Raw genomic sequence first — 15,084 nt, forward strand, 5'->3', positions numbered from 1 at the left:
AGGAGGGGTTAACCAGCATCACTCAGAGCTCCCAGCAGAAGCAGAGATAGTTTTATGTGCTAAGGCAGTGTTCTGCTGCTGCTGCCATAAAAACCTTTTACAACTGTTACCTTAATCACTAAACATTTCCCCACACCTGGAAGAAGCGGAGCAGAGACTTGACAAATAGTTTTCATCACTACATAAATTCAATTCAACCCAGAAGAGATCGAGTCATATGCACAAAGTGAGGCAGGACCTGCAGAAAAAAAAATGTGTGATTCTTTTAAGCCTAGAAATACACACGAGGAGAGTGTCATCTAACCTCAATTTTGGCACTCCCTAACTTCTGAGTGTTCATATTGAGACTGAGTATTCCCCTATTTAGATCCCTGATGACAAAAGGCAACGTTTAACACGGGTGTTAATTTTTCCCCTAAGAAGGGTTAACTCCAACTAAAGAGCATGCAATAAAGACAGAACATTTCCCAATAAAACTGAAGTCATTCCTATTCTATACAATAAGCTCAGGAAGCAAAATAAAAATCTATCTGCATTGTATGAGGTCAGTCAAGCTAGGGATGGTTATTTAAAATCTGAATATTAAAAACACATGCTTCTCTTCAGAGGCTTTTAAAGAACCTGAACCTGCCGGTGCTCAGCATTTCTCAAGGAATGCTGAACACCTTCAAACCCACACCAGAAGACTCGAGCCACCTCACGTGGGGGGTCAAAGGGTGCAGGATTGTACTCTATCTGATGAAAACTGTTTAGACAAGACGAACACTTTTAAAAATTTTAAATTTAATCTTTAATCATTTCTTATTTACAAACTAACCCTAACAATGAGGTAATATATCCATTGCTCTACCAGTTTTAGTCTCGTAGCTCATACATACTCCATACACAATACTAATTAGTTTGTATTACATCAAAATGTTCTTAATAAACAGAAACGTGAAACTACTTCAGGGTTCCATTTTGATTATGCAACAGCCATGTAGAAGAATTTCTTGGAGGAGCATTTCACAAATACCAAGTGGGCTCTCTGCACCAGAAGCGATGGACTTGTGATTGAAGACTGCCCTAGGAGGTACAAATCAGACCCCTGATGTCGGATCCCTGACGTAGAAGTTGTTTTCAACAAGCCACTGCATCACCAAGAACACTTTCACTCATTTTCTTTGATTTCACAAGAATACTTCTGTACGTGTACACGGAGCAACACCAGAACAGGGCTCGAGTGGCGTCAACAGATTGTGCTTGGACAGCACCGTGTCAGGTTCACGGGGACAGCTGAGCCGAGTACACCTCAGACAGCTTGCATGCTGTCCGCTAAGACACAGCAACCTATCTACAAAGCTATTGAAAAAAAACAAAAACAAAAAAAGACAGCTAATGCTTTTTGGTTGATTTTAGCAATTTCACTGGTGAGAAATTGAAAATCTTACATAACTGCGTAATCAAAACACCATTATGACAGCTCACTTACTTAAGAGCCATTTTGGTTAAGAACGTCCTGAATATTCACTCTGTGTACAGCATTCCCTTGACCAGCAAAAGGACATGAACAGTCGTCTTTTTTTGCAGCTCATCCATTTATGAACATATTTATGCTCTGACAAGTTTTAAAGGGGCAGGGAGCAAAAGAATCCCGTTTGTATACCAAATGGGGAGTAATATGGTAAAAATGCCAAACACTACACATTTTGCAAGCTACCAGTATTTACCGTTCATCATTAAGGGTTGTATATTCTCATGCAAGCACGCCACAATGAGAAAACAACATCTCTATAAGGGTAAAACAAACAGCATTTAGAATTTCTGAAAGCATTCTTCCAAAATTATTGCACTAGATTAGATTGCCTCATCAGCAGGGCCAGAGGACATTTGCACTATTTTCTTGCTTTTTTTTTTTTTTTTTTTTCATGTAACAGATGAAAGGAATACAGAAAGTTTTCTGGGGCCAAAATCAGAATTAACGATGGGAAAATTCTTTTGCTAATCCCCCATCTCTCCCACTGCTAGCAGACTCCCGAGGCTGGAAAAAAAACAATGTCTCCTGGTACCCTGCTTCTACTTTGCTCATCAGTGCAAAATACTACGCTCAGGAGGTTTGAAAAGGACCCTCAGCTTAGCGCAGAGCCATAAAATCTCAAGGACAGAGCTATAATGAAAATCTGAGTAAAGAATGACATGAGACTCCAATTAAAACTTGGAAGCATCGCAGTGAAATCAAAGGGTAGGATTCATTTGCTCAGGGCAGATGTCTGCAAAGCAGCCACCTCCGTCCGAGCCCAGGCTCACTTATGATCAGTGGGGAAAAACCAGGCTTTTCCAGGGCACGGCCGCTCCGTCCTGAGCTGGGCGCACAAGGCAGGCTGGAGGCATCACACCAGAGGAGTCCCTCTCGGTGCCTGCCGGCTGGGATGGCAGCTCAGCCACCGGCCGAAAGGTGGGCTCAGAGGAAGCTGGTGTCCCCCAGCCTGCCCGAGGAGAGGGATCAAATCTTCTGCAGCGCCCAAACTTCCCTGGATGGCAGCAGTCGCCCCACGAGGCTCATTTCCAGGATGCCTTGAGATGCCCTCTTACAAACCTCGAGCATTACTCCTTGTCATGCCTGTCAGCCCACCAGTGAAGTAAAAATAGATACTGCCAAGTAACCACCCTTCTAAAAGCGAAGTTTAATCATTTTTCAGTCATTTAACAAACACAAAAGAATTTACACGTACCAGCTCTACTCAAGAAGTAAACTTTGCATAATTAATCTGGATGCCTCCACTGCTTTCTGCGGCTGGAGAATCTGCAAATGCACAGCTACACCAACTGGTACTCAGGAGAAAATGCCTCCGGCTAGCCTGAAGAACTGGGAAGTGCAAATAGCTCAGCGAACAGAGAGCTTGAACTGCTAGGGAAGGAAAAAAGCACATTGTCTGGAAAATAATTACACTTATCCAGCGCTCTGAATTGTGTTGCGTTAACTATCAGACATCATCAGCTACTTCTGAATTAAGCTGTAGTTTATCGCAAGCTCTAGCTCCCAAGCCAGAATGAGCTAAAGGCACCTAATTAGTTGCAGAAGGTGGGAATGTCCAAAGCAGGTTAGTGATGTGGAAGTCGAGCTTCCCACAGAAGCATACAGCTTGATGGAAATTTGACTCAAATAAAAAGAAATATTGATGCAGCACTTAATGAAGATGAACTTCCCCTGCCTTGCCACAATACAGACGATGCCATTATCACTCAGCACGAGGAAGGAAAGAGACTCCGAGCAAGGGGAAATTACAGGGCAGTTATGCTCATCAACCTGACAGTGTAATAGTGACACAATATTGGCAAAGTGCCTGAGAAAAGTCTGCGGACAATTAAGCACAGGGCATAAAATAAGATGCGTAAAGGGAAAGTAGACGTTGGAAAATATTGCTAGGGATTTCAGCTTTTCCAGCGTGCCAGTGGCATGAAACACCCTACCGTATCCCCCATATCCACAAAAACAAAGAATTGCACCAAGTCAGAGAAAACATGGAAGTTCAACTTGCTTGGTAGCAGAGAAGCCAAGCACTCAGTGCTCTGACCCTCCATCTGCAGAAGTCAGACTGCTTCCCTACTTCTTCAGGGTGCCAAAGACCTATAAACAAGGCACTCTACATGACTGGTCGGTAGGCTTTATTCTTGCAATCCTGGGGCAGTGAGCAGCACAGGCAACTCCGCGTTTTCCCTGCCCGCAGAACCTAGCCTGCAGTCAGCAGCAGGCAATCCTCACAGCTTTTTACCCCTAGCACTTGGGAAAGCTTTTCTTCTGAGAAAGAGTTGCTTGTAGGTCCCAGAAGAGCTCATACAAAAACAAAGAATTTTACTCTAGGCTTTGTAAATATCTGCAAGACAAGCTAGTCAAACAAAACTGGCATTATTTGCACGATTTATGAAAAGGAGGGTTAAATACATTCCCAATTTCAGAGACGTTTCAAGGCTTCAGTGCTAGAAAAAGCCTGGTATGGTCACGCAGAAATGCAATGGTACAATGCACATAACCTTCGGAGTCCCAGAACATAAGGATTTGGGGAACCTCCCCCGACCCCCAAGAGAGGGAAATGGGACACAGATTATATATTTTCCCGATGAGAAACCAAGGTTTCACAAAGAATTAGTAAACACACTCATGCTTCCCACCTGTTTTCTATTTAGAGAAAAAAAACAATTAATGTGACTTTTTAAACAACAGTTAATAGAAGAAACTTATGAAACTGAGATTTCTAATTGAAAATGTCTTTACTCAGATGAGGCAGAGGATCAAAACATGACAAGAGCACTAAGCATAGTTTCTCCCAGCTGTGCAAACCATTTCTTAACAATCTTAAGATTAACAATGACATATCCTAGACATTTCTCATCCCTCCTGGATTTAGCCAGACCATGTATACAAGGCAAACACGAGAAAGCCGCAGCCTCACTTCGCTCAGTTGGAACGGAGCTCCCAGGCAGCACTTTCTGTTACGTGATTGTTAATTCGGCAACCCACTCGCTACGAGCAGGCATGCCGAGAAATACAAGGGAAAAACACAGGTCCAGGAAGAAGCCGATTTAAGCGTATCATTTATTAGCAAGTAAAAGGACATTTACCTTCTCAGTGGTTAAGCACAACACAACCCGAAGATAAACCATATGGCTCAAGTCTTTGTGCAAGGGAGAAGACTGGCAGGGCTCCAAGGCTCTAATTGAACTATTACCATATTGTAAGAAATGAAAAAGTCAGAAAGACTAGAGGATCTGCTCTCCTAGGGACAGTTGATGTCAGGCAAACAATTAAGTGAATAACAAAGCACATTTAACAGGAGAGCAATTCCGCCATTTGGATACTGGCTCTGTTTAAAGAAGTAAGTACTATTCTATTTCAATATTGCACTTAACATGATCCTACATTCAATTCATGGAGTCTTCAAAATCCTAATTATTTGTAGCAAACAATACAATGCTTCTCCTTTAATTGCTGGCACAAGATTTTTCCATTCAGCTAATAACTAAAGACACAGAGTAAGAATGTTCAAATGAAACTCAGAAACAAATAAAAGATTGCCATTTTAAAAAAAAAAAGTCATTAGAATAGAATCACTGAAAAATGCAGAAGATTCAAGTATAAAATTAATTTTGTACTATGTACAAACAACCTCCAATCCTTGTTTTCCCAAAGACAGTTTTCATAAAAATATACCAAGTGTTATAAATTTTACGCACAAGTAAGGCAAAATAAACAGTTGATGAATGCATAGAATCTGCAGGAGTCGTTGTTACAGAAACCTTTACAGTATTGTCTTGTTACTTTGTGGGTGAAAAAGCAATGCCATTGTATGAAGACTAAATTAAATGAAACATTCTTACATAAAAATAGGTCTCTGTGGCTCTTGTTCTTACCATTCTGTTCATCCAGCTCGTTCCCAATTTCCTGTCCCATTTGCTTTTGCCGGGATATGATTGAAGAAAGAGCGTCAAGTCCAGCATCTTGCTCTGCATCAGAAATTACATGAAATTACGTGAAAAAAATTGCCAGTAAGCCAGGCAACGTACCACAAAAGATGTAGAAGTGAAGAAAGATCTACTCTGTGTTTAAAGAGTTAAAAGGTATTAAGAAAAAGACATCAACACAACATGAAAATGAATCCTTATGGCAACAACACTCCTAAAATAATGTGAATGATGGGTAATTAATTTGTCTGCTCTGGCTGGGACATTTAGCTGGGGGTCCCAAAAAATCCAATAATTCAACATCCAGCTGTTACTCAATCACAAATGTAGGAGATTTTCTGGCACGCACATACAGATCCCTGATTAGCCTTCTTAAATTTTCCAAGAAACTTTTAACATGAATAAAAGACAAACAGGTGATGCAAGCACCAAAGAATTCAAATAGATTTTTAAAGCTGCAAGAGGACACAGAGCGCATGGAAGGGAGCCTGAGACAGAGGGGACAATGGGGGCAACTGAAGTTCGAAGTGCTCCCATCAGCTCTGCAGGCGCTCCTCTAGGAAGCCCCACGGTATCTCTGCTCTTGCAGTTGGGTGGTGCTGCACAGCCCTTCGCCACCACCTTAACCATGACGTGCAGCTCTCCGTGCCCAGCGAAGTCACGAAGCAGAACAAGGAGAGGTGCTGTAGGCAGGACTGTCAGCGGTCCGACAACGTGAAAAGCAGCGATGTTGCACAGAGTGAGACCGCCTGAGAGGGCGGCTGGCTGCAGCCAGAGAGCCAAAAGCCACAGAGGATGGTCAGAACCCATTTGCTTCCCTTCAACAGGGTGAAAGCCTAGTCACCAATACCTTTTTTTTAGCCTCCCCAAAGGGATATCTGGGATGTAATCAAAACTGGAGCTTGAGGTTTCTCCTGGGGCATCCAAATAGAGTTTGTGCCATTCTCCTGAACCGTAGCTCTAACCTTTGCTCACACGCAGACTCGAGTGGGCCTTATCTGGAGACTGATTTCACTTGATCACTTCCAATACTTTAATTACACAGGAATTACCTCATTACCCACCTGGGGTCCTCAGGCAGAGGCTTTCCAACACTGCTAAAGTTAAGGAATCTATTCCTTATGGATGCTGACAGCCAAAATCTTTTTAGGTCAGTTAATTCTTACCTAATTCCAATTCAACAATACATCTAACGCATACCTCGCTTGAAGCACAGCAGTAATACCACTACAGTCAGTGCAATTAATGAGATCTCCACTGCAAACTTAAACCATAACTACAGGCAAAATCACATTAGTCTTGTGAAAATCTCACCTGTCCAGGGTTAAATCAAGCTATACTCAGGAATTACTCGCTCAACTTCACTAAAATGCAGACAAAAGACAATCATTGAATTACTTGCATCTGACTGTAAAGAAACCTCACAAGTTTATGTGCTCAGAAACACAACCAACTGTTTCAGTGGTTTCTCCTCCCCTGTCACGGCACAGATTACTCACTTCAATCCAAACGGAGATAGTTTTGAAACACTGCTTTGAGAAGATGTTTCCAGTTAAGAACACTGCAAGCACACTCCTGCTAACACAGGAGACAGCCACCTGGAAGTATCATGTTTGACAGCTCCAGATAATAAAACTTCAGTGCCAGTTATTGCATGGATTTTCTAACAAGGGCTCTCACAGAGTCCTAGTGGTGCTCCTAACATACAAAAAGACACTTTTACCTTCTATGATCCTCCGCTGCTGCTGCCTGATATCGTGAAAGCCAAGCCCTCTGGTTTCCTCGGGTTCTTCCAAGAGCCACGGGTTGGTTACACCTCGTTTGATCCCTCCAGTCATTAGGCTAGATCTGAAAATAATTTCATTAAATAATTCTCAAGTTTTAAACAAAATCCACACATTCTAAATCATGCACGCAAGACTGGCTGGCAGAGATGGAACTGCAAGTATCTGTCATAATCCACACCGTTCTCTGCAATCATAGAAGAAATTAGCCAGAAAGAATCCACTTATCTCCAATAACGAATGCATTCTGCAAGCTCCACAACACTGCCTGAAAGCAGTAAAGCAAGAAGAGAATTAATTTTGCACCAAACAATTAAACTACATGGTGAAATGCATACCATACGTTTTATAATCTATTCACATTAAGTACTCTGCTGGCATGTAGAACATGCAGCATTCAAAACTGTTACAAAGAAAAAAAAGGGTTACTGGAAATCAACATATTCTTCATGTATTTGCCCTGCAATCGAGACACAAGCTTCTAAAAACACTGAGGTACAGCCTGAAAGTTTCCAACAGTAAAAGGATCGATACACTAATGCAGACACAAATCAGAGAACTTTTCCCTGCGTTCCTGGTTTGCCATGAACATGAAGACAGGCACACACACACTTAACGTGAAAAAGTAATCGATGCACAGGTTTTCTTTTAAAGCACTCATGACTTGAGGGTGTTCACCTTACAGACACTTCCCCGGTTACAACAGAAAACGAGTTTTTCATGCCCAGGGTACCTACGTTCTAGTAGCAGAATGAAATGCCACAAATATTTTTCTTGATACCGGATTTCTGGTTTCCTCCTTTCAGTTTCTCATCTGTTTCTGCTACAAGATAAACGTTTTATGGCAGCCTGCGAGACGTTTGGACCCAAAACCGCAAATCTGATTTGGGGTAAGAGTCATTGACGAGACTGGATCCTCAACAGCAGCACAGAAATAAGATTAATCTCTGCTTTGCTTCTTCAAACTCTGCCTTTTATTCTCATTTTTATCTTTACCCTCTTCTTTCCCAAATCATTTTCACAAACAAAGCAAGAGCAGGCAGCATTTTTAGTACCTCTCAAGCAATTCTCCCAAAATCTCAGAAGTGTGTTTTATTACACGAAGACCTATTTATTTTATTTTTAATTAAGTCCAGATCCCTTCTCCGCAGCATGTACTGAAATGCTAAATGGTAATAATATATGCTTGATATCATTCTGTGATCAAAACCCTGTATCAAAGCACGTTCATGTCACAAAAGTATCGGTACGGATGGGAAGAATTAAATGCATATTGCCAATACGGGGTTCTACTGCAGAACTCTGCAGAAGGGTGACCGCAGTTTTACAGCAAAGGTATTTAAGCAAAAGCCACAATTTGCGTCTAGAAGATCCCTGAGGAATTACGGTGAACTAGAGACATCTCCTGGCCATGTGATGAATCAACGCTGCTGGAAAACAATTCATCTCTATCATGTGAGTTTTGGGCCATCCATAAATTAGACGCATTTGTGCGCGTCGCACTGCACACTTCATGTTGCATTCACAGCCATTTCAATTTGAGAACCCCCTAATTTCCTCTCGCTTAAAATTTTAAACGCATTCACTTAACAAAATCTCAAGGTAATGGATTTGTCAGAACCAAAGAAACGACTTTTGTTCCTACAACACTAAGTGCTTATTGTCGATCACAAAATCTCTCTTAACCACCCTGATGGTGCTGGGCCATCGCTCCGGAGCAGACCCCAAACTGCCTCCCTGTCCCAGCGACCACCCGGCTTTCTTGGGCAACACCTGGAACAAAGCGCTGGGGGATTTCTGCACTTCAGCTCTCTGCGCCTCCATGAAAACTCACGGGTATTTATCGAGCTAGGATCAGGTTTAATTAAAGATAACTCTGAAATACCATTTTACACATTACCTAGATTTCTCCATCGCTTTGGAGGGTTAAGCCCACTCTTCCTCTCCTAGCCTCACGGCCACACTCCCAGGTTCACAAAGCTAAGCGTAACGACGCGTTGCACTTCTGAAGACAAAGATCATTACAGCCACTCAGTCCAGCAGCGCAATTAGCAAGCACACACAATCTAGGGTTAACAACACCTGACAAAATGGCTTAAATAAATAAAGCAAAAGGAACATAAAGCTCTTTGCTCGCTAAGAACACAACTATTTCTGCCTGTCAAAAAAGCCAAGGCAAGCAAATTTGAAATAATTTGCACTCTCCCCCCTCCAATAATCTGCCCTATTCTTGCAGGTTGGGTCATGACAACAGGTCTGCTCGTTACAATAATCTTTTTGACATGTTTGGTAACTACCTTCCCACACAACACAGCATAACTTCCTACTTCCTCTGATCCTCCCATGTTTCGCTTTGGTGGTGTGAAGATTAAAGCTTATCCAATTAGCCACCCACCGCCTCCGCCAAGTTAATCACGTAAATCTTTGAAACCGTCACAGAGCAGTGGAGTGTGTGGATAGCTTTTGATTATAGGAGCAGATTTAACTAATTATGAGGCTTAGCAATGTGCCCAAGTATAAAAGATGATGGGGTTTAAAATCAGGGGGCTATGTCATTGCTTAACAAGTGAGGGCTTATCTTTCAGAAGGCATTGTTTCACTGATAATTCCTGCAAAACTTCCCGAGTAACTTAGATTAGTCAACCAGTGCTTACTTCAGACCAAGGCCACACAGCAAGGCTTACGGCTTTAGAAGGCTGATCAGCACGACTGAATTTTAAACAAAACCTGGGTCATATGACAATCGGTTGCAGGATCACTTGAGCATCCCCTTAACGGTACGGTTGTACAGTAGAAGTCTTTGAAGCGCTCCGAGCACCTCTGCTTAGCTCCACAGGTCAGCCTCCGAAAGGAAGGCGGGTATTCTCTCACTTACCGTTTAATTGCTCACACTGGCAGTCAGGGAATTTTAGGAAGCTCCGAGCTAGTACCTCAAACAACAAGTATGATATTTTAACTTACCGAACAAAAGCTCTCCTCCCTGAATAAAACAAACAGGAGACACGGCACGAGCACAAGCTCTTCCAAATGCCCCCGGCACCTTCCCAAACGGGGCTGTCCCCAGCAGACCCAGGGAGACCCAAGGCCCACGGGACGGGCAGCGCTGGCACCGTCAGCGAGAAGGAAGCAGCGCGCCTCTCATGCGCACGGGGACGCTGTGCTGCTCAACGCCACTTGCCCACAGTTCCGCCGACTGGTCCCACTGGCTTCAAAAGCCACAAACTCCACGGCAGCTACACGGCTAGCAGCACACCCGGAGGGCACGGCCGCTCCGCGGCACCTCCCAGCCCCCCGATTCCTGCCCATGACGCTCGCTGGGCAGCTCCCGAGCTTGCGGGGCAGAACGGCAGCTCCAGCTCGCGCGGGCAGCAGGCACCCTCTGGGGAGCAGCGCCAGGCAAGCGCCACGCTGGGCCATGGCAGAGTCAGACCCACACGTGTAGCTCAGCACCAGCACGCCCAGACGGGGTGCTCCCACATCAGGAGCGTCCCCAGGGACAGGGACCTTCCCGACACGGCTCACGCCCGTGTTTTTCTTCCCTGGGACTTCCCTTTTCCATGCAGACCTCAAGACACACACCCCAGCGAACACTTCCACGACACTAAGCTCTCAGGTACCACCACCTTCCTTCTACACCATCCCTTTTCATGCTACGGTGGCCACAGCAGAGCCACAGACCCCGCAGAACAGTTCTCAGGGTGCTCAGCAGAAGAGAGCAGTGGGATCCCACAGCCCACTCGCACTCCTCTGGGATGAGAATTACGACAAGGACTCCGGTAAGCCCACGCCAGAACACCGCGGGAACGATGCCGGTGCAGGAGCAACCTCGGGCAGGGCACTTCAGGGAGCTTTGAGCAAACCTACGAGGCAAAATGTAAAGCAAGCAGTTCAGCCTGGGAAGCTGCCCTCCTACTGACAATTCTTCCTGAGGCTAACGAGCATTAAGCACTAATAACAGGCAAGCAGGCACAACCTGGAGCACAATGCCTAGAAGTGTGGGGTTTGACTGACCTTCCTCTGTTGTGTTTAGATAACAGAGGAATCTCTCCGCAAAAAATAGCATCTCTTTGCTGCTCCTTACAGATGCAAGTGCATACGGCTTTCCCATAACCAGTCCTGACCTCAGCGACCTTGGAGAACCCCTGGGATGCTCCCCCGCCTGCTGAGCGCAGACCAAACCGAGGGAAGGCTGCTCACCTTCCCGGCACCTTCCTGGAATTTCACACAGACCCAAAATCCCCGGGTTTTGTGCACAGGGCGCTGCTGCTCGCGGTCACGTCTGCGCACGCTGCCACCTGGGGAGCGCTTCCAGGTGACAAGTGCTCTGCAGGGAGAAGACCCAAGCACAGAGACACAACGTGCTGGACAAGAGCAACGTTGGGACAATTGCAACCATTTTTTTCCTCATAACTACATGGCCAAAGACCTATTAATCCTGGAAAATCCTGCCCCAGGCCCTTGATTTGATCCCATGACTCAAGCATCAGCATTCTCAAGCACGGGTTTCTGGGTGGACAATTTGCCTCCTCTTCCACCCTTCTGAGAAACTTTTTCATTGATCTTAGACGTAAGCTTAATTGCATCTGATGTCAGAAGACCCTAAAACGCTTCCAACAGCAGGAAGACATTTTAAAGGCACGTAAAAAATTACTATTTTTTAATCTCATTTTCCAAAGGGCATCTGCTCCTCCATAAACAATAGCCGGATTCTCAAAAGCTTTTAAACACCTAGCGGCTCATTGATTAACGTCAGGCACTTGATGCCTATTTGGCATAAGGCAAAACACCAGTTTGGATTAAGGCCTAAATACCTTACACCTGAATGAAAAGTATTTAAACTGAAAAAAACATTAACCCACATCCAAAAAAAAAAAAAAAGACTATGGACTCTTCTAAAAGTTATCTAGGGTAGATATTATTTAAGGTGCTTTGTGTCTCACAGCCATTAAAAATTTCTGCATTTTGAGAAATTCAAAGAAATCAAAAAAGAACGTTCAGGCACACACAACTTATTTACTCACTGGTGATCTGCACCCAGTCCCACACACTGACTCCCTGGTCAGACAGGAGGAGGAATATTCTTGATTCCTTTGCCTCCACACGTTTTTTGATATCGTTTCATTTCCAGAAAGTCAACGTTTGTAGCTGCTTTTTCCACTTCTCCCTTTCAAATGATATGAAATCACTGGCATTTCTGCTTCTTTTAAGTCTCTGTTATATCATCTGCACAGATCTCTTTCGAAGGAGAAAAGAGGGGAGAAGATTCTGAAATTGCCAATTGAAAGGCAATTACAGGAAACTTAAGTGACCCTACTCAAGCAGAGTCACGCAAACAGTGCAATTTTCTCTTGGAAAATTCCAGTTGCATCTTAATTAAGGCCGACAACGCCGGAAGGGAAACTAACGGTATCCCAAAGTAATATAGCGTCCTGCCCTGTGCTCTGGCCCAAGTTGTCGGTTAGGATAAATACCAAGAGCATTAAGACCACTGTACTTCACAATCAGAAACAGCTTTACAGCAGTTTTCAAAGGATGTAAAACTCACTGAATGGTGACCAAATGTAAACGAAGATTAATTCTAGCAAAACCTTCACAATTACAGGCCACGGGGACAATAAATATGTGATCAGTGGTGCAAGAAGGTTAATGAAAAGAATGACTGCTGGAAAGAAAAAGACTTCTGAAAATTTGTGCTGTCACATTCGAGATGGATTAGATACGGAAAACCAATACAAAACCAGAGAAAAGTGTCACTGTTAGAACTTAATCAAACAACACGTGCTGATTTTTCTAATGCAGTGGGTAAAGCTTTCCAACTGAAAAATTTCAGCCTTCAGACACTGTGGCCTTTGCAACCCAAAGCAGGCTGTTCCAGAAGGCTGTAACCATTTCAGAGAAACCTACTGCTGCAAACAGCAGCCTAACCCTGCCAGGCACTGCTGTCCTCTGCCCCTGCAACCCACGGGGCACGCAGGGGGACAGACTCCTTCCTGACCGACCCACCTGCAGCCAGCCTCCTGCAAGGGAAAGGTCTGACTTCCCGGCACGACACTCGGGCGCTGGCTACGTCTCTGCCTGTACCACTGAAAGCCAGACCTACAAGGGAGAACAGGGCAGGGGTGTGAATTCACCAGGCAGAGAATAGTTGGCATAGTTTTATCCATTTTTAATTAAAGAAGTTAAAAGAGAACTCTTAAATTTCAAGCCTTGCAACACTAGAAAATAAGCACTGTCTCTGATGTTATCTCGCGCTGGAAAATACTGGTTTCCCTGACGGTTTCTTATGGAGCGTGAAATTATCATGGGATTTTGGTATTTTCCTCCTGTCTGCCTCAACACCTTCGTGCCAGGGCAGCTCGAGGTTCGGCCCTGGCCCTGCCAGCTCCACAGCCCGCAGGGACTCCTCTCACTCAAGGCCAATTTTCCGACAGGCACACCAGTTTATGCACTGGTCAGAGCAGGCAACAGACAAGAGCCTTCTCACAGCACCAGCCCCTGCAGAAATGTTGCCCACTCGGTATTTTAGAAGCGCCAGTTGTCTCAGCGTCAGATGTAAAAGCCATCATCGATGCAGCACCTGGACTTGCACCGCACTCCGGGAAATGCCAAAGCCATTGAGGAATTAGTGGGTGAGACCAAAGCCCCCAGTTTTTGCACCTGCCGCAGGTGCTGCACGGACAGCATCCAGTTACACAAAGCTGACAAACCGCAGGGTGAAATGCCTGCTTTGGACGTACCGAACACCCCGCCGGAGAACAAAAGCAAGGAGAAACCAACCTCTGCACCACGGTGCTGAACAGACCCTCACGAAACGTGCACGTGCTATCTTCTCTACAGCAACACACAACAGAACACAGAAAACTAGATCAGGGAAACTTTTGAGTAACTCCTACACCTGCTCCAAAGAACACAACGCAAACAGGCTGGAGAAAAGATGTGATTTTCAGCAGGACCATTCGCACACAGACCTCACATTGGTACCCAGGTGTTTACCCTAGAACAGCATCAACGCTGTGTCCGCCTTTTCCAAGGGCACGGGGCTGAAGAGGGACTGGTTTTCAAAGAACATCAGCAAAAATGTTAAAAAACATGAGGATTTAAAAACAGACGACATTTCATTCTGTCCCAAGACCGAAGGCTGACAAATTACAAAAAGGTGAAAAACTCTCACGAGGGCTCTAAGGCGCTGCCTCACAGCAGCACCTTCACACGTGGATGTTTAAAAGGCAGAGCTGTGCGTTTGCCAGAAAAGGCCCAGTGAATACAGCACATTAGAAAATGCCTGACACTTAGAAGCACAAGCTAAAATTAAGAAAAACCCACAAACAGCCGTATTACACGTCCGTACTGCAGGAGTACGGCCCCGCAACCTTTCGGCGGCAGATCTCCCTGCACCACGGGTCAGCAGAGGTGAGGAAGCGCTGCTCAGCCACGCTGCAGGACCGAGACCACAAACGCAGCTCAGGGCAAGGCTTGCAGGGCACGCACAACCCCCTGCGTGACCCGCAGCCAGCCTAAGCCATTTGTGCCTGCACCTGCTGCAGCAGAGTCCCACGCACACCAACAACGTGTCTGGGTCATTCATGTGCAATTCCCTAAGAAGTATGTCCACTTCTTTTTGTTTGTAAATACGAGGCTTAAAACATAGTTTCACCAACTGCAGGCCACACCTGAGTAACTTCGCTGACCATGGGGATACAGCAAGCTCTGCAAACTCCGAGACTGCAGCTGTGCTTCTCTTCTGCACCATTTTGATCCACAAAGGAAAAGTTCGGAAGAGTAACGCAATTATCTGCGCAGGAATTTAGCTAACACAGTAACTCCTACACCCAGCAGTATTTAATCACATACGTGGAGTCAG

At 44.8% G+C, this 15,084-nt stretch overlaps 1 protein-coding gene across 4 annotated transcripts in view; it reads right to left on the reverse strand.

Annotated features, from left to right (window-relative positions):
- STX8 (syntaxin 8) overlaps positions 1–15,084 on the reverse strand; it is a 98,469-nt gene that overhangs the window by 76,930 nt on the left and 6,455 nt on the right. Inside the window, exons 5-8 of one of the 4 annotated variants that reach the window (XM_035561800.2) lie at positions 7,163–7,287; positions 5,389–5,481; positions 2,712–2,887; positions 771–1,341 (exon numbers count right to left, since the gene is read on the reverse strand). In XM_035561800.2, coding sequence (XP_035417693.1) covers positions 2,721–2,887; positions 5,389–5,481; positions 7,163–7,287 — 385 coding nt within the window. In that variant the 3' untranslated portion in view covers positions 771–1,341; positions 2,712–2,720. Of the gene's footprint in view, positions 1–770; positions 1,342–2,711; positions 2,888–4,545; positions 5,482–7,162; positions 7,288–15,084 lie in introns of those variants that run through there. The other 3 variants (XM_035561801.2, XM_035561799.1, XM_035561798.2) reach the window with 3 other exon arrangements.

The sequence above is a fragment of the Cygnus atratus genome, chromosome 18 (genome assembly GCF_013377495.2).
Source record: "Cygnus atratus isolate AKBS03 ecotype Queensland, Australia chromosome 18, CAtr_DNAZoo_HiC_assembly, whole genome shotgun sequence".
NCBI lineage: Eukaryota > Metazoa > Chordata > Aves > Anseriformes > Anatidae > Cygnus > Cygnus atratus.